Source organism: Sapajus apella, unplaced genomic scaffold, assembly GCF_009761245.1.
Source record: "Sapajus apella isolate SASKATOON/1434 unplaced genomic scaffold, GSC_monkey_1.0 scaffold97, whole genome shotgun sequence".
Lineage (NCBI taxonomy): Eukaryota > Metazoa > Chordata > Mammalia > Primates > Cebidae > Sapajus > Sapajus apella.
The window spans coordinates 3,852,859-3,879,900 of record NW_022437037.1 but is presented as its reverse complement, the minus strand read 5'-3'; the positions used below and the strand labels follow the sequence as shown (position 1 = coordinate 3,879,900).

The window sequence follows — 27,042 nt, the reverse complement described above, 5'->3', positions numbered from 1 at the left end:
AGTCACCCTGTGACTGTCCCCATTTTGAATGAGGAAGCTGAGGCTCAGAGGCTTCAGTAACTTATAACCTTGCAGCTGGGGCGGGAGACAGCTGGGATTTAAACCCACGAAAGGCTCAACCCAAACTGAAACAGCTCAAGTCTCAGATACTGTGGCCTGAGGGAAGGGGACCTGATGGAGGTTGGTCATGCAGAGATGGGCCGAACACGTGACATGAAAAGACATATCTCACACAAGTGACAGGTGCAAAACAGAGGCTTTAATCCAAACAGCAATGAGGGTGCAAGGGACAGGGGAGCCAGGAAGGGGTGTCTGGCCCTGGGAGAGAGGTGGGAGCTGGGCCTCTTCTGGGAAACTGTCACTGACCTTTGGGACTCCTGTCCCAGCCTCTGCCTAGACCATCACCGGATCCCAGGCCGAGCCCCTGTGTTGTGCTTCTCAGTGCTCCCCCTTCCTGAAGGGTGTGTGGACCCAGACACAAGAGAGGGGCAGTGGAGAAGGGCAGAACTGGGGGACGAGCCTATAAGAGCCAGGCCCCAGAAACAGACCTAGGAGAAACCTCGGCGGTGGCATGTAGCTACAGGGCCCCCCTCTCCCCTCAATGGGCTTGCCCAGCCCCCACTGGGCACATCCTCAGAGCCAAAGCCTGGGCCTGGGAGGCCGTCACTTACCTCACCCTATAAAGGCAATGGACAGTTCAGGGAGGTGGGAGGACAGGGAGTGGGACTGCCACCTTCTAGGCCCACCCACCACCCAGGGGAGCACAGAAGCAGGGCCCAGGGGCCCTGGGTGAAACTTGCAGCAGCACAGAGGTAACAGAAGCAGATGGGCCTAACACTGCCCAGAGGAATCCAGGCTCTCCAGACACAACGGGCCCCAAGCCCCTCCCTGAGTTTCTGCCACCCCCTCCCTGCCAGGGAAAGTTCTGGAAAGACAGGCCTCACCCCATCAGCTGCGCCCTCCCAGGAGACCAGCACCTACCCACAAGGCAGCTTCCATCAGCTAGGCTACCCTTGGGGAGAGGGAGGGATGTGGCTACAGCCAGGAAACCCAGCAAAGCCAAAGGCTGAAGAACAGAAGAGCCAGGAGGAGGCTTGGACACACCGGCCCTCAGGCGCAGAGGGCAGGGTGAAAAGGAGCCTGGGGGGGGGGCACTGGCCAGGACAGCTAAGGCCACCCCACCCCACCACATGGCTGGCAGCCAGCCTCAGCTTCCAGCCCTGGCATGAACAGCCATCCCAGCATGGCCTGGGAAACTGACGCACCCCTGCGAGGAGCAGCTCCAACCCTTACAAAGGCATCGACTCCGGGAAGCGAAAAGCAATGGAAGCAGCAGGTTATCTCCCCTCCCCTCTCCTCACTGCAGTGCTGCAGAACAGCCCCTGGCCTCAAAACCAGACTGGGCAGGAGCAAAGGGAGAAGAGGCCAGGAACAGGAGAGGGTGGCCCAGTGACCGGGCCCCAGCCCTCTCTTCTGGCCAGTCCAGAACAGGGAAGGTCAGGAAACCAGCTACACTTTGGTCACTTCTCCCAACTTGGGCCCTGAAGCCTTATGCTCCAAGCCCCCTCAAGCCCATCTCGCCACCCCACCCCAGTTAACAGCCTCTCATCAAACAGGACGAACAGAGGGAGGGGGTAGGGAGGGGGCCACTGCTGGGGTGGGGAGGGCAGGCACAGGAACTGTGGCCTGGGTAGCTCTTCAGCTCGGCCCCTCCTAGCCCGAAGTGACAGGATGGATGGGCAGCAGGCTCCCGAACTTGAAGTGCTGGATCACAGGGAACTTCTCCAGGCACTGAGGAAGGAGCAGTTGAGCAGAGTGGTGAGGGCTGCACCACACCCCTGCCGAGACCCCAAGCTGCCCTCCCAGGTGTCCAGCCCAGGCCCAGGAAGCAGCCCTGCCAGGGGAGCCCCAGGCCTTCCTCCCCCACATCCTTACTCATCCTACCCAAAAACACCTACTCCACAACAATGAGACCCACGAGAGAAAGAAAGAGAGAGAGAGAAAAGGCAGACCAACAAGGTAGAAACTGAGAAGAGAGACAGCCAAGTGACATCACTTGGCCCAGAGGGGGAAGTTGAAAACTTGAGGTGAAAAGAACCCTCCAGAACCAGGACCTGGGACCCACCAGCCCAGGCCCCAGTTCTGGAGAAGAGACGTGGGGACATTTGAACATAAGCCTAAGAGGCTGAGGCTGGGCCCCAAGGCCTGTTTTCTCCAGTTTTCAGTTCTCTGGACTGGAAAAGGCATCTTGGCACTTCAGAGTAAGACAATAAGAACCAGCTGACATTGAGTTCCCCCCACCCCTGGGCAATTCCCAGCAGCCTGTGTGGGGGGCAGGGGAAAAGAGCACTGAACAGGGGAATGGCTAAGCAGGCGGGTGGCCCAACTCCCTGAGCCCAGCCCAGCCCAGCCCAGGCCCCTAGCAGAGGAGCAGAGATGAAGAGTGAGCAACAGGGCCTATCACAGCAGCTGGCCTGGCCCACAGGCAGCCGACCCCAGCTTCCAGCTGCAGCTCCCGCCACAGCACCCTACACCCATCACAGCACCCTACACCCACCACACCTGGTCACTAGCTCTCACAGGAGCCACTCTGGGTATGCAAGGGTTGGATCTGCCAAGACTGACGAGGGCCTCCTCCCACACCTCTGGCCACAGAAACAGAGTATGCTAGGCACCTCCCGGCTGGGGTGGAACAAGCCTTATGGCCTCAGAGGGAGTAAGAGCCTCACTCTGTGGCTGTGATCTCAACTTCCAACTAACTAAGAGGAACAAGGGGTGCCATGACTGGCTCAGGTTCCCTCTCCTCAAAACCCAGCTGTGGAACATAGGAGGGAAAGCCGTGGGGGTGATGAGTGGGCCAAAGAGACGCCAGGAGGGGAGGGAAAGAAGGATGGGGACCAAGCTCATGGTGGGTGGGGAGCAGAGACCTGGCCACAGCCAGGATCCTGGGCCTGAGGCAGAGAACGTGGGGAGCAGGCAGCGGGAGGTGGTCCCTGGGCGGGAGGGGGAGCAGCCACAGATCCAGGCCAGAGGCCAAAGCAGCTGCCATGGTGCTTATGTCATCCAGGAAGTGGTCATAAGAGCCCCCCCACCCCCCAGGGTCCTGGAATTCCAGAAGGGGTCAAAGGTCAACCTGCCTCTAGCTCCCATAGGAGAAGCTGCAAGGCAAGAGGGGGGCAGAGGCAGAGGTTCTCTCCATTCTGCCCATAGGACCCCAGAGCCAGCCCCCTCACAGCCGCAGAAGCCAGGAGCTGGGCCAAGGAAGCCGAAGGCTCCAGAGCAGGAGGCGCCCCTAGCCAGGGCATTCTCCCAGCAAGGCCCTCCTATGTACCTGGGTGGAGCAGCAGCCTCAGCCTGTCCCTTCTGACCTTCTAGCCAGAGGTGATTCAAGCAGGGGAAGGGACTCTCTGGGCCCTGACAAGGTCCTTCTGAAGGCGGCACCCACACAGTGATGGCCCACAGGAAAGACAGGCCCCCTACCACACAAGGCCCCTGAGAGCACCTGGTTCTTCGATCAGAAAGATGGGGACAGATGCAAAGTTACACCCAAATCCTGAGGCCACCTACTGCCAGGCAGGTCAGACTTCTGTGGCAGCCCAAGAGGCTGACTCCCCTCCATCAGCCAGTTCTGACGGGAGACCCAGCCTTCCTACCCACTCCTGGACTGCAAGACTGGCAAGCCTTGGAGGTCCTCCCTAGGGCCTAAGAACTGGCCTGAGAAAGCAAGCCCTCTCCCGGGACCTCTGTGCAGGCAACATGCCAGCCCATGGGCCCTTTGGGACCAAGGACTAAGGGCTACTTGGTAGTAATTTGTACTAATTTGTCAATAAGTGCTGAACACTGTGAAGACCTAGTGGTCTTTTTTTTTTCTTTTGAGATGGAGTCTTGCTCCATCGCCCAGGTTGGAGTGCAGTGGCACGATCTCGGCTCACTGCAACCTCCACCTCCCAGCTTCAAGTGATTCTCCTGCCTCAGCCTCCTGAGTAGCTGGGATTACAGGCGCATACTACCACGCCCAGCTAATTTTTGTATTTCTAATAGAGATGGTGTTTCACCATGTTGGTGAAGCTGGTCTCCAATTCCTGACCTCAGGTGATCCACCTGTCTTGGCCTCCCAAAGCACTGGGATTACAGGCGTGAGCCACCGTACTCGGCCAGTGATCTTTTTTTCTGGGGTTGGGGAGAGGGGATGGAGTCTCACTCTGTCGCCCAGGCTGGAGTGCAGTGGCATGATCTCAGCTCACTGCAACCTCCGTCTCCAGGTTCAAGTGATTCTCCCATCTCAGCCTCCCAAATAGCTGGGATTACAGGCACGCGCCACTACGCCTGGCTAATTTTTGTATTTTTAGTAGAGACAGGGTTTCACCATGTTGCCCAGGCTGGTCTCAAACTCCTGGCCTCAAGTGATCCGCCCACCTCAGCCTCCCAAAGTGCTGGGATTACAGGCGAAGACTTGGTGATCTTCAAGTCAGTGAGTTCCAGCAAGCCTGTCCCCTTCCCCACACAGCGCCTGCCACACCCAGGGCTAGCATCTCCCATTTTCAGGAAGGCCACTTTGTGATTACTAGAGAGACCCTCATCCTGAGTTGGTGGTCATTTTCAGTGTCCCCCTTGTGTTCGCCACCCTGTGCTCAGCCCCCACAGAGACCCTGAAGGAGTGGACTGTGCAGAGTGGACTGTCCCTGTGTTCCTGCCACCCCATCACGATTTTCAATCTGAATGTGCTCCTCCCTCATCCTCTGTCAGCCTGAAGCTCTTTTGTCTATGAAGGGCAGGTAGGAGAAGGTGACAGGGTCTGTTGCCCTATCCTTTGGGCCTTAGAGCCTGAGTCAAGGGAAGTTTAGTCACTTAAGAGGCTTGTAGAGGACAGTACTGTCTTTGGCACACAGGGGATGGGGTTGAGAGGAGGCTGGAGGACACACGCCTCCCACATGCTCAGACACCCTGGCGGGGGCAGGGAAACAACAGAGTGAGAGTTCCCCAGCAGCCCCCACTGTAGGACAGGTGGGGGTGGGGTTATCAGGAACATCAGGTCACCAGAGGGCAGTCACCCAGGGCAGAGTTGGAGTGGAGAGCCGGGGGCAGGCAGCTGCAGCCGGAAGGAGCCTCAGAGCCTCGGCAGCTCCAGCCAACGGCCTCTCAGATTAGAGAGGTATGTGGGCTGGAACCTAAACACAGGATGTGAGGTCCAGAGGAAGGGGACCCACAGGGGGAGGGGCGGAAGGGAGAGAGGGCCCAGCCTGCTCAGTTCAAGCCTCGTTAACCCCTTCAGGGCAGCGTGCAGGAAGCCAGGCCAACTGGAAGTATCTGTGCTCCCCAACCCTGCCGGCCTCTGGCACCCTTCCCCATTGTCCTGCCACTGCTGTTGGGATCCAGTAGGCTCTGGGTCCAATGAAGACCTGGAGCAGCCCCTCTGAGAAGAGAAGAGTGGCCAGGAGTCAAGAGATGGTGCCCACAGGACAGTGCCTGAGGCCATGAACTAGTCACCAGGGCCAGTCTGAGGGCAGAAAGATGGGACTTTAGGGACCCATCACTCCAGGTGTGGAACTTCACATCCAGCCCTTTCCTAGCCAAGGTCAAGCAGTTCTAGGATTAGTCTTCCCAAGAAGTGGGAGGAGCTAGCAGAAGGGACAGGGTAGAAATAAAATGTCTCCTCCCACTTGCAAGAGAGAAAAGGCCACCTCCTTGGCTGGAAGAAGAGTGCCAAGAGGGCAGGAGACACCCTCGGCCGCCTCCCAGCAGGGGGAGCTCCAGGAAACCTCAGCTCTCCTTTCCTTGGCATCATCTGATTTGAGAGCAGGGAAAACCATGTGCATCAAAATCTCTGAAGCGGTCAATAAAAATGCCAGTTCCCAGCCTACCCTCAGACTTCCCACCACTCAGCCATCATACATACTAACGTGGAAGGCAGCACTTTGGAGACGCCTCCAAAGGGTAAGACCCTTCCCAGGTATGCCATGGGAGAGACAGACTCGGGCTGCCCAAGCCTCGAGAAGCCTTCAGCCATTTGATGGGAGCAGAGAGGCCCCCACCGCCCCAACTCCCCACGTAGCAGTTCCTTGCCTCAGCCTTCAAGCTCATCAGCACAGAGCTGGGCCTCAGCTTTTCAGGGCTGGGGTAGCCGGTGCTTCTCTGACTGCTCATCCCCCAGATGGGAGATTCTGAGGCCCCAAGTGTCAGAGGGGCTAGCCTAAGATTTAGAGCAAAACGTTGGAGTAGGAGGAAGCAGGAGCCTCAGGCCCCACATCTTTTGCTTTGTTCCCAGCCCAGGACCAAGTGTGGCAGCAGGGACAGGCATGCTGGCCAGCCCCCACTCACCTCGGCCTTATACATGCGGATTAGACCCTGGTTCACTTTGGACCAGGAGGGGACAGCACTGATGTTCCACAGCTGGTTGGAGTGCTCTGCAAATGGGCCAGTCTTCATCTGGAAAAGAGAAGCCACAAGCTGAAGAGGCAGGGGCTGGCTAGGAGCTCATCATTCCTCCCCTGCAGCAAAGTCACACACACACACTCATGCGCACGTGCACACACGCACGCAACGAATGCGCAGACACTTATGGGGGGCCAAGCTAGGGCATCTGCCTGTGGGGCAGACATACAAATGGGCACATACAAGTGCCAGAGACAGTGCTCCCCCTTGGCCCTCAAGGCCTGCTAGGAAAATACGACATTCCTTGCACACCCACCCCCCAGTCACCCCTCTTTCTCCCATAGCCAAAAAATAAAAGGGACCTGATTCCTATCGCCCACCCAATCTAGCAGCCTCAGGAAGATAAGATCTCCATCTGAGCCTCTGGTGCAGTTCCCACCGACTCCCCAGGAGGCTCAGAGCACCTCTCCAGCACAGGGGTCTACTCGGGTTCAGATAAACAGCAGCAGCTGGACCCCACACCTACAGGCTTACCCTTTCCCCTCAGGCCCCCTCTTCCCCCTCAGGCTCCCCCTTTCCCCCAGGCCTCCCCACAGGACACCTGGTCTGCTCCTGCACCTGCCACCAGCAGAGCTAGATGAGGAAAGCGTCGATTTGCAGGAGGGTCAAGGTGGGTATGACCAAACCCAGGTATCCAACAGCCCTCTGCATGGCAGGCAGAGTGAGGAAAGAGAGACCCTATGGGAGGCAGGGATGCCTGAAGCAGCAGCCAGCCTGGCCTGGCCAGAAGGTGGGGAAGGAATGGCTGCCACAGTAGCTGTAAGAGACGGGCACAAGGACAGCTCCATTCCTGGTCCTCCCTCTTGCCAGAGTCTGACCCTCCAGGAAGGAAGAGAAAGATCCTGCAGCCAGCAGCATGAAGTTCCCATGACATCAGAAACCACAGAGGGATGTCTGTGTGCCTGAGCCTATCCCCCTGACACCACGAGGCCAGCACATTTGTATTTATTAACCAAGCAGTTCATAATTCCCCCCACACAGCCCCCCCCAGCTCATGGGCAGCATTTACAGGGGAACAGGGCTCTATACCCCAAGCCCATGCTGCAGAAGGAAGACTCTACAAAGAGGCTGAGTCTGGCAAAGAAGCAGAGACTTGGAAGGTTCCAGAAACATGCAGGTGTCGGGGGAGGCTGGGTTGTTTGAAGGGGAAAAGATAAGCCGGAAATACTCTCCATATTGGGGCATCAGTTCACCATGAGGGACCTCAGGAGCCCCCACTCTTGAGCTGTGGGCTGCCACCTGGTGACCCAATCCTGGCAGGCCTCTTACTTCTCTAGTAAAGGCAACTGTGACAAAACTTTTAAGATTTAAGTCAAAAAAGCTGTCACTTTATCCCCCTCATCTCCCTCCTCTGGCTCAGGGTCCCAAAGAGCCCATCCAAACACCCATGTTCGGGAGCAAGGACAACAGGCTCCTCCCTCCCCTCCTCTCCCAGGCTCCATTACAGCCAGGCAAGAGCCCAAGGCACTCAACAGAGGCAAAACCCACCCTGGTCCCTGGGGGCCTTGTCTTGGGCCACTTGCTTCACCCAAAATCGTCCAAGTCTCTCTCCTCCAGGAGGGCAGCCAGGTACCCCCAGCCTACAGGGGCCTCACCTCCAGGGAGCTTTGTTCCAACTGCCGTGTTCAACCGACTCCACCCCCAACCCCTCCCCCTCCTCGCCGTACCCACCCCTTCTCCAGTCCCTGAAGGCTCCAGCCCTGTGCACACTTCCAGGTCTGGGAAAGCTCAGGGAGCTATGGAGCTGTGTAACCAGTTTCACTCTCTGGACACGGCCCTGTGAGCTAGCAACCAGGAGGCACCCTGCCGGCTTTGTCTGCTAGGAGCCTGCCCAGCTAGGGCTCCCAGGCAAAGGCAGGCAGATGGACACAGGCAGACAGAGGCCCTGCCTCCTGGCCAGCCTTGCCCACCAGGGCCACAGAACATATACCCAAAAGGCTGCTGGCAGAACCAGGGCTAAGCCCATGTCCTGGAACTCCAGTGGCCTTGGGCCCCAACCCACAGAAAGGCAAGAGAGGCAGTTTCTTTGGAGGGGCTGTACACTGCCCCTTAGGCCTTCAGTGCTCCAGGGTCTCCCTAAGCCCTTCAGAAGGAGACCCTCTAACTCTGGCAAAGGAAAACAGACAAGGGGGGAAAAAAGGAATCCGGGGCGAGAAGACAAAAAAAAATTAGCTCATTCTAGCCACAAAGGGAGAAGAGAAAGAGCCAGAACGAGCAAGCTAGCTGCAGCCCACAGTGACCCCAGGGGAATTGTGTGAGTCAGAGCAGCCATATTGAGCAGGAAATTACTCACAGACGCTGCGTTCCTGCCTCTCCACTCCCCAGAGAATCGGCCTTTTGTAAATGGCTCCTCTGTCAGTAACTGGGGGGATGGGCAGGGGTGGGGAGGCTCTGCACAGCGCCTTCCTGTCAGCTCCTTCCCTTCCAGCTGAAATCTGATCCCTCCCTTCCCAAAACTCCAAATTTAGAAGCCAGATTGAAACTGAAATTCTTTTCCTGCCTGCCCTGGGCTCTTAAAGGCACCAGGGCTGCATTTACAGAGGCTGCAGAAGCCCTGCCAGGTGGGGTCCCTCACCTAGGATGTCCATGGGTACATGAGAGCAGAGGGTACCAGGGCAGTCTTGGCATGAGACCCAGGAAGAACTGCCCAGTTCCATCCCAAGTTCTCGGTGCTATGTTTAATCTCCAGCTAAAAGAGCCCCTGGTGAGCCCAGGGTCTCCAGAGGCAACATCACCTCCTGCTCTGTGCAAGCCTCCAGGTCCCGAGTGAGCGAGGCCAGGCCACTCACCCACTAGAGGCTGCAAATGCTGCTCACTGCTCCGAGGTGGAAGAGGGTGGGCGCTTAGAGAACAGACGTGCTGCAACCAGCGGCTACATGGCAAGATGAGCCCTTGCTGCAGTCACCTCAGCTCCTGGGCACACCCTTCCTAGCGTCCACTGTTGAACACCATGCCCAAGAGCCTAGACCCAAAGTGAAAAAACCAGGCCCTGTGGAGAAGGTGTGGAACAGCCAAAAACTCCAGGCACACCCTCCCCTCCCTGTTCCTTCTGCGGCCTCAAATAAATGTCACCAAACCTTCTCCAAGTTCAGTGTGCCTTTCCTGCCACCTAGTGGCTATTTTGAGATTTCCTCTAGCAGAGGAACTGGGACCCAAACTTTGGGAAAGCTTTTGGGTTTTTATACCAGCATAATCAACCAACCAACTAAAAACACAAAATCTTACCATGGAATCAATTCCCAAAATCCTAGAGGCCAGGCCTGGCCTGCCTCCTAGTTAGAATATCAACAGGGACCCAGGGGCCTGGTCAGCTGCGGGCAGGGGGGAGCGCAAACAGCTCAACCTTTTAGCCCCATGCCAGAGCTCAGTGTGGAATCTGCACCCTTCTTCCCACCCTGCTCCTCCAGCTTATCCTGAGGTCCCCTAGGCCTCCACAGACCCCTGCATTCCACTCCACAGAGAGCAGCACGTGACTGTCTTTCAAGGCAGCGAGCCAGCTGCCCCCGAGTCCTCCCGACCTTGGGCCTGCCACACTGCTGAGGGCAGCAGATCTCCGGGAATGAAGTGGTGGCCGCCCAGCCGTCAGTCCCGGCTCCATTTGCTGACTTGGAAAAAATGTGTCATTCCCCTCTAGCCTCTGGAGTTTGGCAGAAGCCTGAGCCGAATGTTGACCAGGAAGAGCTTGGAGCCAAGGCTGCTGGTTATAACCCAGCTTCTCCATTTCTTCAGAGGTTCAGAATACACAGCCAGTGTCCACAGGCCTGCTAGGGACCTCACTGAGGCAGCAGACATCCGTGCTGGTGTCAGGAAAGGGACTGAGGAGGGACAGAACCCTCTCCAGATAGCAGAGCTAGGGCGCCCTTCAGAAATGGGGGGGTGAGGGTGGCAGGGAGGAGGAAAAGTCCCAACACCTTCCTGAAGAGAGGTCCAGAGAGCAGAGGGTCCCTAGCTTTCCCATGCAGTCACCTGGCAAGTGTGTTTAGATGCAGGTTCCTGGCTCTTGTCCCCTAAGATTCTGATGCAGTAAGCTGGGATGGGGGCCCAGGAATGTGCATTTTAACAAACACCCTAGGAGATCTTGCACAAGCGGTCCAGGGCCCACTGTGAGGAATCCTGCCTTGATGAGATAAGAACTTCCAGTTACAGAGCTCAGCCGCAGGGCTGGCTGTCCAGTGACTGCCACCACAGGCCAGGACTGCACACTCCCACTCCGCACTTCGCTCGGGCTCACATCCTCAGGCATTGAGAGATGTGTCCCTTCAATAGAAAAGCTGTCTGTCTGCACCAGTTCACACTATCTCCTCTAGTGGTTTCATTTCACACATCCACAAGCACATGTTCTACAGAGCCTTGTGAGGCCCCACTGAAAGATGCTGACCGCCCCCCACAAACCTGGCCCTCCCACCCTTTCAGACCTGCTGCAGCAGTCACCAAGGCCAGTTAGTGATCAAGTCTTAGACCTCACCTCAAGACTCCTGTGGTGTTCAGGAGAAACTGCAAGAGAACTGGGCGAGGAGATCCTGACAGTCAACAGTGGCTGACTCTTTCAGGAGAGGCCCAGTGGTGCTTCCTTTGCAATAACCCACTCTGGCCGGCCCTGCCATTTTGGGCAGCAGCTCTGGCTCTTCTGATCCACTGTGAAGCCGCCAGCCTTGGTTCATCTGAGTCCGGAGGCACCTGTGGGACCCCCCTCACCCCTCCTCCTCACCTCAGTGATAAACAGGATACACTCCAGGAACATGTAGTCCTTGTGGTTCTCATTCACAGCCTTCTCATCCACAAAGTGTCTGGGCTCCAGGTATGGGTGGTCTGGGAAGAGCAAAGCGCCCCATGGTTCAGAACCAGGCCCCACCACTACCTGGGCAACCCGACTCAGCAGTCACACCCACCCAAGGGCCTCAGTCCTGCCCGTGCTCCCCTCAACACCTGACCTTAAAGGATCAATAAATGGCTTTGTGCGTGTGTATTCTAATGCGCTAAGCTCTAGCGGCATGGCATTGGACGCATGACTTCAGCCTGCCAAGGTTCAGTTTCCTACCTGAACAGTGGGGACAACAACAGTCCCTCCTCCTAGGGGCCGTGACAATAATTACCACGCCTACAGCACTCAGTATGGTGCCTGGCGCAGTTGCCAGTCAGCAGAGCTGGCCTCATGCTGGCAGACCCTTCGAGGGGGTCACTGAGAAGATTCAGGGAGGAAATGCACCGGAGGCCACAACAAATGGTCATTTATGAATATCATTTTGTAGGCAGTTCATTCTACATCAAAATAGAGATGATCATCCACCCCCATCCTGAAAACCAGCCTCAAGAGCAGGGGAGTCACCCGAGTAGGCCCCTCTGAGCCCCACAGGAAGCAGGCCTACTGCCCAGCACTTGGTGGCTGCTCCCTAATGGGCCCCTTTGCACACAGCTCGATAATAACAGTGGATGACACTGGTCACCGAATCAAAAGGGCCCCTCATTTTCAACATAAAACCCCACAGCTGCTGCCAGGAGCTGGGACGCATTTCATACCAGTCCATTATGCACCAGGCGTGCGCCCTTGCTCCAGCCCATGTCACTTCCCATTATCTTGGCAGAACTTGGCCTCCGCCTCCCCCAGCCCACCACACGGGCTCTCACAGCAGAAGGTTGACAGCAAACAGCCTCCCTCAATAGCCAGTCTAATGCCCTGCTTTCCAAGCTGTCACTGTCTGCCCTGGGCAGGAAGAAGGGAGGACGGAAAGCAGGAGGGGCAGGGGAGGGGCACAGAAAGCAGCCTTGGTTGGGGGTGGAGGCAGAGGTGCCCCATTGCAGTACCTATCAGCTGAGAACTGCCCCAGATGAAGGGTAGAAACTGGAAGTCATCCAGACCCCACACTCCCTGGCTGCCGGCTGGCTCCATCCTGTATGTTTTTTGGAGTTTCCGCATAACCTCAAGGTACCTGCACAGGAGGGTAGAGGAAGAAAGGAAAGGTAGCAAAAAGTAAAAAGACACTCTCACCCCTTCAGCCACTGGGAGCACACGAGGCCCCAAATAACCACTGAAGAGTGTAACTGTTCTCAATTTCAATCATGTAGCTTTATTTCCCCCCACAAACACTTAGCCATCTTTTGGCTCAGGAAAGGGATAAAAATCACTGATTAGGAAGCTGGGTTTTGGTACCATCAACTCCTGACAACTTGTAAAACCCTGGGCAGGGCCTCAGCCTCTCCAGCCTCAGTCGGCCTGTCTGAAAGCTGACACAAGTTCCAGCAGGTTATCTCCGAGGTTCTTCTGGCTGCAACCTTCAATTTTATCAGAGGCTGCATGGCAGCCACCTCTGGAGCGTCAAGCACTGCTCCTGGGCTCCGTCACAGGCCTGCTGCAGCAGCACTGCTAGAAAGGGGCCAGCAATGGGAATCTTAAGGGCTCTTGGTAACTGATCCACATCGGTGCTGCCCAGCGACTGGCTTGGGTGGTGCGGGACAGCAAGTCAGAGCCTGACTACCTGCGTTCAGATGGTGTGAATCCAGTGTGTGACCTCAGTGAAGAGACTGGATGTCTCTGTGCCTCAGTTTCCTCATATGTAAAGTGGAAATAACAGTTACTATTTCACAGGGTTTTTGTAAGAATTAATGAATTATACATAAAATGCTTAGAATTCTTCCTTCACACGGTCAACACCATGCGAGCACTGGCAGGCAGTATGTGACAATTCTTTCACTTGTTTTTACTAGGAGGTTAATTTGAACCTGTTAGGAAAAAGCCTTGGACACTCCATCCACAGCGAGAGCTTGCTTAGGACAGGACAAGAGAACCATGAGCCACTCAGGAGAATCCTACAGCACCCCGTTTCCCAGGCTGAGGAGGAAAGAGATGGCCCCTCACACCCCCTCCTCCAGCCCTCCTGTCCTTTCTCTCACCGATTGAACACCTTGAAGACAATAGCTATTTGGTCATCCACCCGGAGCACCCCAATCTTGCAGAGACAGCAGAGGAAGGCAGCAAAAGCTGCCTCATGCCCTGGAGGAGAAAAAACAACCAACATTGACAGTGGTCCAGGTAAAGGACTGGGATTGTTTTGGTCTTCCAGAATCCAAATCATTGATAAGTGCCCCTCTGAGGAGGGTCAACATGGAGGCAATAAGACCTCTTCCCCATTCAGAAAGACTTGCTAGGCCCTTTCCTTTCAAGAACTATAATGCCAGTACAGGCTGGGCATGGTGGCTCATGCCTGTAATCCCAGCACTTTGGGAGGCTGAGGCAGGCAGACTGCTTGAGCTCAGGAGTTCAAGATCAGCCTGGCCAACATGGCAAAAGCCTGTCTCTACGAAAAATACAAAATTAGCCAAACATGGTGGCAGGTGCCTGTGGTCTCAACTACTCAGGAGGCTGAGATGGAAGATCACCTAAGCCCAGGAGGTTGACGCTGCTGTGAGCCGTGATAGGGCCACTGCTCTCCAGCCTGGGCAACAGAATGAGACTGTCTCAAAAAAAAAAAAAGAAAAAAAACTACCAGTACTATAATTCTACTCCTAAAAGACCCAGGCTGGACATTTACATTTCATTTTGTAGGTTTAACCCACTCAGCAACTCCACTGTATTTACTGAGCATCTACGATGTAAGAAGTCACTGTCCATGTCACGCACTAGGAAACAGTGACAAGTAAGTCCCTGCCCTCAGAAAGTTTATGATCTATCAGGGACAACAGACATGAAATATATAGTGACTACTATGATTCTAGCTCAGCAGGGTGCTAACTGGAGGCTGTCACAGAAGACCCTGACATAACAGTTCAGGTTTCCCCTAAGGAAGTAACATCTAATCTGAAATCTGAAAGATGAGAGCTAGCAAGGCAAAGGGAGTAAGGGAAGCAAGAAATGCATTCTAGCCAGAAGGAATAGCATGTGCACAGTCCTTGAGGCAAGAAAAAGCTTGATCTGTTTGAGGAACCCTAAGGAGGCCATTATGTTGAAGGCAGTGAGAGCAAGGGAGAATGTGTAACGACATGGGGCTACAAGTCACATGGGCCTTATGGCCATAGGAAAGAGCTCAGACTTTACCCTAAGAGCAATGGGGAGCCGCTGCAGGCTTTTATCAGGGAACGCATGATCAGGTTACAGGGTGAAAAGGCACCCTCCCTTCCTCTCCCAGTCATATCAAAGAGGAATGGTCTGCACTGTAGGAACTACTCACTGGACTGTGATTGAATCCCATTGTTCACAGTATCACACATAACCTATCTGGAGGGAGGTGAGAAGAGAATATATCAGAGAATACTTCTGTCCTGTCTCTGGAGAACAAAGACCCCTAGAGGACCTGGCAGCTTGTGAGCTCAGTTTCCTTCCCCTGCCACAGTATCCACTTATGACCAGCCAGGGCCCAGGCTCCCATTGTTCAGGGGTTTACATGCAGCTGGGGCACCAATCCCTGCTGACCTGACCAGTCTTCCCTCTTTGATCTTTTCCCTGCTGGTCTTAGTCAAAGCCCCACCTGGTCCAAGAGGGCCATTCTCCAGGGCCTGCCTCTGTGGCCAGGGCTCCCTCGTGGATCACATCCCCCAGACAAGGGGAGGGCTAAGCAATGTCCCCATTTGCCTGCCTCAGGCCAGAAAGGAAAGGTGGGTCCTTACCAAAGTAGGGGTCCTCCTTGGCTACACAGGCCATGTCCTGACCTAGAGAACACCTCCTTTTTTTATTTCTGAGAGACGGCGGTCTCAGCATAGTGGCTCACACATATAATCTGAGCACTTCGGGAGGCTGAGGTGGGAGAATAGCTTGAACTCAGGAGTTCAAGACCAGCCTGGGCAACACGGCAAAACCACATCTCTATCAAAAATACAAAAATATCGGCCGGGCGCAATGACTGACGCCTGTAATCCCAGTCCCAGCACTTTGGGAGGCCAAGGTGGCTGGATCACCAGAGGTCAGGAGTTTGAGACCAGCATGGCCAACATGGTGAAACCCCGTCTATACTAAAAACACAAAAATTAGCCGGGCATGGTGGCATGTGCCCATAGTCCCAGCAGGAGAATTGCTTGAACCCAGGAAGCAGAGGTTGCAGTGAGCCGAGATCCCACCACTGCACTCCAGCCTGGGCGAGAGTGAGACTCTGTTTCAAAAAAAAAGTGCCAAGCTGGTGGTGTACGCCTGTAGGTACTGGCAGGTGGGAAGATGCAGAGGTGGGAGGATTGCTTGGGTCCAGGAGTGAGCCAAGATCACATCACTGCACTGCAGCCTAGGTAACAAAGTGAGACCCTGTCTCAAAAAAATAAATATATAAATAAAAATAATTTTAAATACATTTTTAAAAAAGAGATGGGAGTCTTGCTATGTTACCTAGGCTGGTCTTAAACTCCAGAGCTCAGGCAATCCTCTCCCTCAGCCTCCCAAAGTGCTGGGATTACAGGCGCGCCACTGCACCTGTCTACACTTCCCTGTTAAGGTGCCCACACACTCCCTCTCCTCAAAGTCCAAACCCACTTGGCTTACATGGACCACAGATGCAAAGAGCTCAACAGCACAGAGAATGGCTAAGGGACAAGGGGTGCAAGGGAGAGAGCATGCCACAATACTACAAAGGTCACCAAGAATCGCTCTCATTTCTCACAGCTTCAGGAAGCTGCTGCCTTAACACACAGTAAGTGTTCAATTAATTATTATTTTGGGGATGAGGCACTCACAGAGACCATTTTCACAAGAACAGAAAGCAGCGCTGGCGCAAGCACCATGCATGGGGCATCAGCTCCCCCTGGTGGACTACAGCAGAACCGCAGCATCCGGGCCTCCCTGCAAGCCTAGCCGCTTCCCATTCCCACCCACCCCGTGCCCCCACCACAGAAACCACCCCACACCCCACCTGCCCCAATACGCTGCAGGTACTTGGCGAATTCTTGATGGCTCTTGCTTGCTCAGAGGGGCTTGAGACCACCTGAAGCCCCAAAAAAGAAAGCAGTGAAGACAGGTAAGTACAGAGCCCCACAAGCAGCAGGTACCTGTGCCATAGTCAATGCGCGTGGAGTTCCCCACTGACTCCTTTAGGTAAACAGCCACCTCAGGCACAGCAGCTGCCAGATGGGTGGGGACGACTGTGGCCACCAAGTTTTCCGCTTCCTGATAACACAAGAGACACAAAGTGGTGGCAGCACATTAAGCAGCATCCCAGTGGGCAGGTGCCCAGGGGCAGTACCTGACTGGGGACCCAGGCTGCCATGCCAGGCCAGCCTGGCTCCCTGTTCTGACCGGCCACAGAAGGAAGGGGATGGACAGCATTTATTCTCCCACAGCAGAAGACTACCCAGGTGGCTTATCATAGACTGATCCTTCCAGGGCACAGGGGTCTTGGGGCAAGACAGGAGGAATCTGGAAAAAGCCTCAACCCTCCCATCTGGTAACTCATTGCAGTCCCGCCGAGACTCTGGTAGGTCAATTCTGTGATTCCCACACATGCCACCTTCTTCACACCCTCAGGTCAGCTTGTGTCATGTGTCATCAGAAGACATGCAGAAGAATGTTCACAGCAGCATTGTTTAGAGTAGCCAAAAGGTGGAAACACAGCAGAAATGTCCATCAACAGTGAGATGAATAAATTGTGGTATAGTCATACAACAGAATATTACACAGCAAAGAAAAAGATCTACAGCTATACACAAAAATATGGATGAATCTCAGATATGACATCAGGCAAAAGAAGCCAGACATTTATACAAAGTTCAGAAACATGGGAAAAAAAACAATTTATGGAATAGAAATCAGAAGAATCTGGCCAATATCAATTGGGACGGGGAGCACTCCAGCTAGAATGTTCTATTGCTTGACATGAGTGGTGAGTCCATGGGTAAAAAACTTGGCATGAGTGGTGAGTCCATGGGTAAAAAATATGTAAAAATCCATCAAGCTGTACAGCTATAATCTGTTAGCTTTAAGACATAACAAGGTCAGGAGTAGTGGTTCACACCTATAATCCCAACACTTTGGGAGGCCAAGGTGGGCGGATCACTTGAGGCAAGGATTTTGCAACCAGCCTGGCCAACATGACGAACTCTGTCTCTACTAAAAATACAAAAATTAGCCAGGCATGGTGGCGGCTGCTTGTAATCTCAGCTACTCAGGAGGCTGAGGCAGGAAGATTGCTTGAGCCTGGCAGGTGACGGCTGCAGTGAGCTGAGATCATGCCACTGCACTCCAGCCTGAGCGACAGGAAAAAAAAACAAAAACAAGACCATGTACCATCTTAAGAGTCCAGAGGCAGCCCCAGGCCTCTCTTGGGAACAGCATTTCACTGGGTCCTGAGTCTCCACTCTGCTCCATGTGAAAATATTGGGCCAGAGAAATTAGGACCCAAATTTCCTTAAGTTCAGTTGTAGACAATTGGCATGAGAATCTCCTGGAGAGCTTGTGAAAATCCAGATTCCCAGTCCCTACCCAGACCTGTAGACTCTGCTTTTCTAAGAACAGGGCCTGAGATCCTGCATTTTTATTTTTGTTTGCTTTGAATAGATAATAGCTTGATAAGATTCAAAAATAAAAACATCAGTAGGGGATCAGTTAAATCGACTAGTCCATCCACACCATGGAGTACTATGCGGCTAGCATTCCAAGTGGGCATGCAATGGCTCCATAGCTCACTGCAGCCTCAAACGCCAGAGCTCAAGCCATCCTCCTGCTTCAGCCACCCAAGTAGCTGGGACCAAAGGTGTGCACCATCATTTCTTATTTTTTGCAGAAACAGGGTCTTGCTATGTTGCCCAGCGTACTCAAACTCCTGGGCTCAAGAGATCCCCTACAGATGGGTACATGGGACGTTTCCAATTTGCTGTAATACAAACAGTGACTTCATAAACAGCCTGTGCAGAGGGCTGTATATGCAGAGTAGCATTTCCCAGAAGATGACCAAGCAGAGTATAAACTCATTTCTAATTTTGCTAAGTGAAACTGCCATTTTAACAAACTCTGGGATTTTTTTATACCTAGAAGCGCTATACAATGCAGGCCTTTCCCGAGCTGGTGCCAAAACCACCCTCACTGCCAGCCCAGCCCCTGGCCTGTCCTGTGGCAGCCTCACCTCATCAAGTTTGGCATACCAGGTCCTGTATGCCTTATTCCCAAACCGAGAGGGCTGGTCCACTGGAGGAGTCTCATCAATCCACCTGTCCAGCGTGTTGAGAAGAGCAACTAGTTTCTCAATGGCCTGTGGAGGCAAAATAGAGGGGTCCAAGCCACGTTGACTGGTGACTCCAGCTTAGTCACAGAGGCCACACAAATCCACTACTGCCACACAATGACCCCTCGGCATGGCCCCTACTGGCCACTCTCCCCCAACCCTCTTTCTTCCCCACTGTCCTGATTATGAAGGAGGGTCAGGGGAGCATGATGGGCTTTCCAGAGAGGGAAGAGCACTAGGTTGATGGGACAGGGACAGGGTGGCTTCAGCACCTGGTTTCTACAGGCAGCCTACCCATGGGCTGCTGCTATAGACAAGCACAAACTCAACCCTGACGACTTTTTACAAAGACTGTATGGGAGCCTTTTGTTCAGTATCCAATACCTACTCATCATAAAAAAATAGAAGTATAAACAGGAGGAAATGAAAATGACCAGTAATCCTGCCAGCCGGAAATACACTAAACATTTTAACATACCCTTCTGTGTTATCTTCTTAGAGTGTTTTATGTTCTTTAGCACAGTGGGCCTGGATTCAAGCCCCAGCTCAAACACCATTTAGTTGCTATGAGACCTTGATCAAGTGACTAACTCTGAGTCTCTCAGTTTCTTGATCTAAAGAACACAGTGCCTGGCACAGGGTGACGGTATATATTCATCGCAGGACACATTCTGCTTTGCAGCCTGCTCCTTTTTCTCATGAACCTCATTTCACAGCTACATATAAACATAATCTTATGATAACCTTTACTAAATGTATAACATTTCTTCGTGCCACTGCATTATAATTTATTTAATTCCTCACTGTTAAATGTTTGGATTATTTCTACCTGTTTCACTACCTATTTCACACACAATGCAATGGTAAATCAGCTTGCAACTCAAATCTTTGTGGAAATGCCAGGTCATCATGTGCAATGCTTGTAGGGCAACAGGGTTTGAGATCCCATGCCCCCCACACCTTTCCCACAGAAGACAGGGACCCAGAAGTAGAATCAGAGTCAGAGGTGTGGGCAGCATTGGCATATAAAATGTTACTCAATGAAGAAATAGGTGTGGCTGTCTATCCAAACCAAAGGTCAGCTAGAAGGTGCTCCTTCCAGGTATAGCTTGTAGAACAGGCCAGCAGTAGGGCTGGTGGAAAACACAATGCAGAGGCTACCTGCAGTCAGTCAGTCCTGGGAAGAGAGTCCCTGCCAGGAAGTGGATCTTGACTGTGTCTATGGAAACAAATGGTATACGAAGAAACTTACAGAAAATCCTGGCACTGGGTAGGAACCAGCACGGTGATGCCCACATGAGAAGGTGCACCTGGGAGGGCAAGGCAGACCAGGGCTGCCATGTGAAAGACTCAGCCAAGAGCTATGTATGTACTTGGGGAGAGGCAGGCTTAAGCTAATGAAACAGGCTGGCTGTGCCCCCAGCTGCACATGTGAAACCAGCCCTGAGTGCTGCTCTCTCTCATCTCCCTTTTATTTAGGCTTGAAGCACGGGAGGACAGGAAAAGTAGCCTGTAAGAGGAGAAATTTCCCTTTACACCTGGTTAAGGCAGAGGGACAGGATGGCATAAAGCTGCCTTGCTGAAATGTGAGAGCGCTGCCAGAGCCTAGCTTTGTGAAGAACCAGGAATGGCTGATAAGCACAGGCTAGACCTGACCCATGCAGCAACAGGGGCTTACAATGGATGGCACAGTCATTTTGGCCCCAGAAAGCACCAGTCAGCCCCAGATTCCCTAGGGATCTCAGTCATAGGCAACGCACTGAAGGGGAGAGAGAAGGCGAGGGTCACAGGAGCCAGGGCCCAGCTGCTAGCTCAACTGGGCCAATGAATAATTCAAAGGCTCCCAGCTCCTCTTCTGGAGAGGGCTTTTTGAACGTAGGGGCTGCCTCTATTGTGTGGTGTGCTGGGAGAGAAGGGCTGGAAGAAAGGGAACTGTGGATGGAACCCCTCTGAGGCACAAAGAACAACTCCAGCTTTCTCATTCTCCCTAGGTCAGTGCTTCCTTTCTGGATTTCAGGGACCAGTAAAATCTTCCCTAAAATTTCACTGGCCATTTTTTAATTTAGCCACCTTGTACGTTTAAAAAAAGCAAACAGAACAGCAACAAAAATAAACCTATCACATTTAATTTGCAAAAATGGAAAATCTTAACACCCATAAGAGGAGGAAAGGCATCATTTAATATAAGAGCTAGCTGGCCGGGCACAGTGGCTCACACCTATAATTTCAACACTTTGGGAGGCCAAGGCGGGCAGATCACCCAAGTTTGGGAGTTCGAGACCAGCCTGACCAACATGGTGAAACCCTATCTCTACTAACAATACAAAATTAGCCTGGCGTAGTGGCACATGCCTGTAATCCCAGCTACTCGGGAGCTCAGGAGGCTGAGGCAGAAGTGTCGCTTGAACCCGGGAGGCGGAGGTTGTGGTGAGCCGAGATCACACCATTGCACTCCAGCCTGGGCAATAAGAGCAAAAAGAGCAAAACTCCATCTCAAAAAATTAAATAAATAAATAAAAATAAGCTAGACTTTTTTTTTTTCCCCCAGATGGAGTCTAACACTCTTGCCCGGGCTGCAGTGCAGTGGCGTAATCTCAGCTCACAGCAACCTCTGCCTCCCACGTTCAAGCGATTCTCCTGCCTCAGCCTGGCAAGTAGGTGGGATTACAGGCACCTACCATCACACCCAGCTATTTTCTTGTATTTTTAGTAGAGACAGGGTTTCACCATGTTGGCCAAGCTGGTCTCGAACTCCTGACCACATGATTTACCAGCCTTAACCTCCCAAAGTGCTGGGATTACAGGAGTGAGCCACCGTGCCCAGCCAAGAGCTAGCTTTCTATGCAACAACACTATTGAAAATTAGAACTGACTAATGCCCAATGGTAACAATAGCTAATAATAAAAGTATTTATTTAGTATCTGTTAGGCACTATGCAAAAGAAAACGCTACTTGTGGAATCTCAGTGAATCTTCCCCAAGGGGCCATGAGTAGGTCTGCTAACTCTTACCATTCTACAGATGAGGAAACGGAGGGTCAAAAATGACAAGGTCACTGGTTCACAAGTGATTAAACTAGCCAGCCTAATTCCAGAACCCAAATGTGTAACCACACTGCAATCCTGCCAAAGAACGGCTCTTGAGCTAAGACAATACCTGGGCCAGGCATGATGGTTCATGCCTGTAATCCCAACACTTTGGGAGGCCAAGGCAGGTGGATCACCTGAGGTAGGGGGTTTGAGACCAGCCTGGCCAACATGGTGAAACCCTATCCCTATTAAAAATACAAAAAGTAGCCAGGTGTGGTGGCAGGCACTTGTAATCCCAGCTATTCGGGAGGCTGAGGCAGGAGAATCACTTGAGCCTGGGAGGCAGAGGTTGCAGTGAGCCGAGATCATGCCATTGCACTCCAGCCTGGGTGACAAGGGTGAGACTTCATCTCAAAAAAAAAGACAATACCTGACTGGTGTGGACAGCTACCAACAAAGCCATGGGCAATTAGGGAACTTGGCAGCTAAGGATTTGCTGGGGTAATTACAATCTTCCCCTTTAATTAGCCTTCCTCCACGACATTCCTGGCCCACTGAGCACAGCTGAGCATCCCTCACCACAGGCTCGAGGAGGAAGCCCCTCTTTCCCCAGCCATCCTGCACCAAAACCCTCATTCCCAGATCACTGAGTGAGCCCAAGAGGAACCCAAAAAACCACTGATGGGCATGGCTCCCAAGGGAAGGCTATCTACCAGAAGCACAGGCCTGGTTCTCCTGAAGTGGACAGAACAGGACCTAGGCCACCCAGCAGCCAGAGAGGCCCAGGAACAGGCAGCTCCACCAGTAACCAGGTATAAGGGCGAAGCAGGCAATGTTAGTCTTGGGGCAGGTGGAGAAACTGGGCCAGGGCAGAGCCACACCTTACCCAACAAGCCCAAGGCTGTGGCCAGAGAGCTGGGTGGGCCAAAGTACTGAGAGAGACTCTTCAGGACCTGATGTCTGAGATAAGAGACTCAAGGTGGCTCTGGGCCAACTGGGACACAAACCCAAGAGGCTACTGGATGTCTAGGTCCTAGCCCTGGGAGACAGCATCTAGCAACAGCAAATAGCCGGTAAGGCCACACCTTCCCATCAGTATCTGCCTCCCCGCAGCTCTTGCCCTCCCTACACAAACAAAACTATCTCTGAAACAACATCCAAAAAGCACCCACTAGGCCGTGTGAACCCAAACACAAAAAAATGAATGTGCCCTTTGACTCAGCATTTCCACATCTAAGAATGAATCCTTCAGAAACAAGGCCCAGAGATCTATGTGCAGGGATGTTCCGAGGAGCAATGTTCAGGGAGACAACCTAAAAGTCTGAAGTTAGGGGCTGTTTAAATAAATGAGAGCCTGAGCTCGGTGGTTCACACTTGTCACCCCAGCACTTGGGGAGAACAAGGCAAGAGGATTACTTGAGCCCAGGAGAGACGAGCCTGAGCAACATAATGAGACCCTGTCACTGTATTTTTTTAAAAAAAGGCCGGGCATGGTGGCTCACGCCTGTAATCCCAACACCTTAAGAGGCTGAAGAGGGTAGATCATAAGGTCAAGAGATCAAGACCATCCTGGCCAACATGGTGAAACCCCATCTCTACTAATAATACAAAAATTAACTGGACGTGGTGGCGTGTGCCTGTAATCCCAGCTACTCAGGAGGCTGAGGCAAGAGAATTGCTTGAAACTGGGATGCAGAGGTTGCAGTGAGCCAAGATCTCGCCATTGCATTCCAGCCTGGCAACAAAGCGAGACCCTGTCTCAAAAAAGCAAAACCAAAAACATAAACAAAAAACATTAAATGATTAAATAAATGAAGGCAGAGCTCACTGCAGGAGAAGCACTCTTGATCTCCTGGATGTGCGCTGTCAGTAGGGGCTGCCCTGGGAGCTGGGTTGAAAAAGACGGAGAGGCCAGCTCTACTGTTAATTTCATACACATGTCTATTACTGATCTCTCCAGTGAGGACGTTTACTTTTTTGTAATCTTTTTTAATTTCAAAAGTTATCTAAAACACCATTACCAAAAATACTAGCTATAAAACAGCGTATTTACCTTGATCTCAATTTTATAAATATCCATCTATTCACAGATTTTAAAAATTAGAAATATAGACACAAAAATGTGAAGTGCACACGTACTTAGGCAATCTTATTTTCTGCACTGGCCCTAGGGTGGGCACTGAGCCCACGGGACACTGGAGCTATTTTTGGAAAGGCTGCTGCAGCAGCTCCTCCTGGGCCTACCTCGGAGACTTTGTACTCGAAGGTCAGCTTCTTCCCCTTCACACCTTCGTTGAGGGTAAGGATGAACCCGATGTAGTCAGCATATGCCTACCAAACAGAGAGAATGGGGATGGGGAGAGGGGTGGCAGGCCCCACCACCACCACCTGCCCCCAGTTCTACCACGTTACCAAAAAGCTCTAGCTTTCTACTTCTCCTGCTCCTGGCTCCCAGCCCAGTAGCAGGAGAAGTAGAAAGATAAGGACAAATACCCAACCCCTACCCTCCAGAAAAGCTGGCAAGCCGGTGACCACAGACAGTAACACACTCATCTCTAGCCAGAGTGAACCAAGTACTCACTATTGCTGCCAGTCTATGAGGTAGACACTGCTGTCACCATTTTACAGATAAGGAAACCATAATTTCAAGAAAAGTGATCTGCCCAAGGTCTCCCAAGAGCAAGATCTCATTAGACATGGAGCTAGGACCAGCCAGCCTAACTTCAAAGCTGAGTGGGCACATCCTTGTCCATTATGCTCCACGGCTAGGAGTTCCAGGAGTACCACCAAAGATCTCGCCCCCAGCAATCAGCCACAGGCAGGCCAGGCTGTCTAGCTGCAGTGCAGATGCCTGCCACAGACAGATCTCCCCAAACACCCATCTCAGCTTCCAAGTGGACACTCTCTTCCCTGCTGGGCTGAAGCTACACCCAACACAGGGATAAGAACGCACTGAGGACCAGGCGCTATTGCTCACGTCTGTGATCGCAGCACTTTGGGAAGCCAAGGCAGGAGGATCAATTGAGCCTAGGTGAGACCAGCCTGGGCAACATAGTGAGACCCCATCTCTACAAAAATTAAAGTTTCCCGGGCATGGTGATATATGCCTGTGGTCCCAGCTACTCAGGTGGCTGAGGTGGCAGGATAGCTTGAGCCCAGGACATGAAGGCTGTAGTGACTATGATCCTATCACTGCACTCCAGCCTGGGGAAAAGAGGGAGACCCCCTCCCAACAAAGTAAAAGTAAAGAAAAAAAATAAAAGGCTGGCGCCGTGGCTCATGCCTGTAATCCCAGCACTTTGGGAGGCCGAGGCAGGTGGATCACGAGGTCAGGAGTTCAAGACCAACTGGCCAACATGGTGAAACCCCATCTCTACTAAAAAATACAAAAATTAGCTGGGCATGGTGGCTCGTGCCTGTAATCCCAGCTACTTGCGAGGCTGAGGTAGAATTGCTTGAACTGGGACCTGGGAGGCAGAGGTTGCAGTGAGCTGAGATCATGCCACTGCACTCCAGCCTGGGCTACAGAGAGAGGCTCCATCTCAAAAAATAATAATAATAATAAATAAATAATAATAATAAAATTTAAAAAATAGCACTGAGGTGCAGGCCCCTGAGAGGCAGTTGCTGGGAACAAGTGACGCCTGTTTGGTTTTGTTTCTTCTTCATCCCTTTTTCCTCTCATTTCCTTCCTTTCTCCTTATCCAAGCCTTATGGATGCCGAGGTATCCACAGTAAGCCCTGAGACAGGCCCTGTTATCTAGAAGGAAGCATTCCTATACCAGGATCCTCCTGTCAGCCACGGAATGACTGCCAGCAGGCCAGGCCTCTCCAAAGCAACTCTCCCAGGCCAGGGCAAGTCTGAGCCCCTGTCCCAAAGGCAGCTACGCTAGAACCCATGGATTTAGACAAAGAAGCAGTTCTCAACTACAACAATCTGGTGCCCAGAGAAGATCTGACAACACCTGGAGACAATGCTGGTTGTGACAACTGGGGAAAGGTGTGCTGCTAACATCTAGTGGGTAGAGGCCAGAGATATTACTAAATTTCCTACGTGGCACAGGCCAACCCCCTATGATGAAGAATTATCTGCCCCCAAATGTCCATAGTCCTGACATTGAGGAATTCTGAGGTAAAGCAAAGTTCTTGTAAATCAAGATGATACAAGAACTGCAACCATGTCCTTTAAGCGGCTGAAGGGACCAAGCTTCCCCCTAGGCTGAAGGGACTGTTGATCCTAGTGAAGACTCAGAAAAGACATGATAAGCATTTCCAAACACTTAGAGGGCAGGCTTGTGAAAGAGGAACCAGACAGGCTTAGATGGCCCCAAGTCCCAGCAAGCACAAGGCATGGAAGCTGTGGGGTGTGGGTCTCCTGGAGAATCTGCCCGGCATGCGAGGACCCCTGTGCCCAGCCCTCTGTATGAGCAATACTCTCCAGCCCAGCTCGCCAGACTGGGAGCAGAAGGCTGACTAGAACTGGCCCAGAGGCCTTCCCTGAGAAATTGAAATTGGCTTTCTTTTTCTCAGTTTGTCTTTCCACAGACTGTACCAGAAGCCTGAGGAGTACAAGTGGTTATCTCCTGCCCATCATTTGGGCTGAGCAGCAGAGAAAGCCAGTCTGTGCCCAGTACTCTGGGTCCCAGCTCCTAGGTATTTGCAGGCTTAGCCACATCACTAGCTGAAGTTTCCATGAGATAGCCTCTTCTCCCCTTGAGGCACTGGCCCACACTTGCTGTTACTTGCAGCCTAGAATCAAAGTGACTCACTCCATCATTTCGAACTCATGTTCAGCCAATGCAGCAACACTTAATAAGGGGCAACGGCTTATGAGAACCAGGAGCGGAATGCTCTCGGGCTACCCTGGTGCCAGCCTGATAAAGAAAGCAACCTTCCTGATAAAGCATGTCTGAGTACTGCCTCTGAAGGGAAGAGACAGCCAGCTCCCCTGTCACCTTGCTCCCTAGCTTCTGAAAACTCAGGCTCCGAAAGCAAGAAGGGCCGGGAACTCACTGCCTGTCAGGCCAGGAAAACCACTGTCTTTGAAAAGCCCAAGTTTCTCACCGCAGTTCCAACCCAAAAGTGCAGACACCACTGGTACCTGAGAACGCTTCCATTTGCCCATGTCTGGAACTGTGTGGATCTCCTTTTTTGGAATGATGAAGTTCTGAGTGGCTGGAGGGGCCTCCTCCAAAGAATCTTGACAAAGAAAATGAAAAAGCAAATAGGTAAATAGAATCCTCCCCTACAACACACAAACGCTCTTTTTTTTTTTTTTTTTTTTAATTAAGACGGAGTTTTGCTCTTGTTGCCCAGGCTGGAGTACAGTAGCGTGATTTTGGCTGACTGCAACCTCCACCTCACAGATTCAAGTGATTCTCCTGCCTCAGCCTCCCGGGTAATTGGGATTACAGACATGCATCACCAAGCCCAGCTAATTTTTGCATTTTTAG

The 27,042-nt window shown here is 52.6% G+C and overlaps 1 protein-coding gene across 2 annotated transcripts in view; it reads right to left on the bottom strand.

The window, feature by feature from the left end:
• Positions 1–237: 237 nt before the first annotated feature.
• Positions 238–27,042, bottom strand: part of PTPA (protein phosphatase 2 phosphatase activator) — a 37,107-nt gene continuing 10,302 nt past the window's right edge. The window contains exons 2-10 of one of the 2 annotated variants that reach the window (XM_032257539.1): positions 26,691–26,788; positions 23,834–23,920; positions 18,462–18,587; positions 16,393–16,510; positions 13,321–13,420; positions 12,235–12,359; positions 11,141–11,241; positions 6,319–6,426; positions 238–1,791 (exon numbers count right to left, since the gene is read on the bottom strand). In XM_032257539.1, the coding sequence (XP_032113430.1) occupies positions 1,714–1,791; positions 6,319–6,426; positions 11,141–11,241; positions 12,235–12,359; positions 13,321–13,420; positions 16,393–16,510; positions 18,462–18,587; positions 23,834–23,920; positions 26,691–26,788 (941 nt within the window). In that variant the 3' untranslated portion in view covers positions 238–1,713. The remainder of the gene's footprint in view (positions 1,792–6,318; positions 6,427–11,140; positions 11,242–12,234; positions 12,360–13,320; positions 13,421–16,392; positions 16,511–18,461; positions 18,588–23,833; positions 23,921–26,690; positions 26,789–27,042) is intronic. The other variant, XM_032257540.1, reaches the window with a different exon arrangement.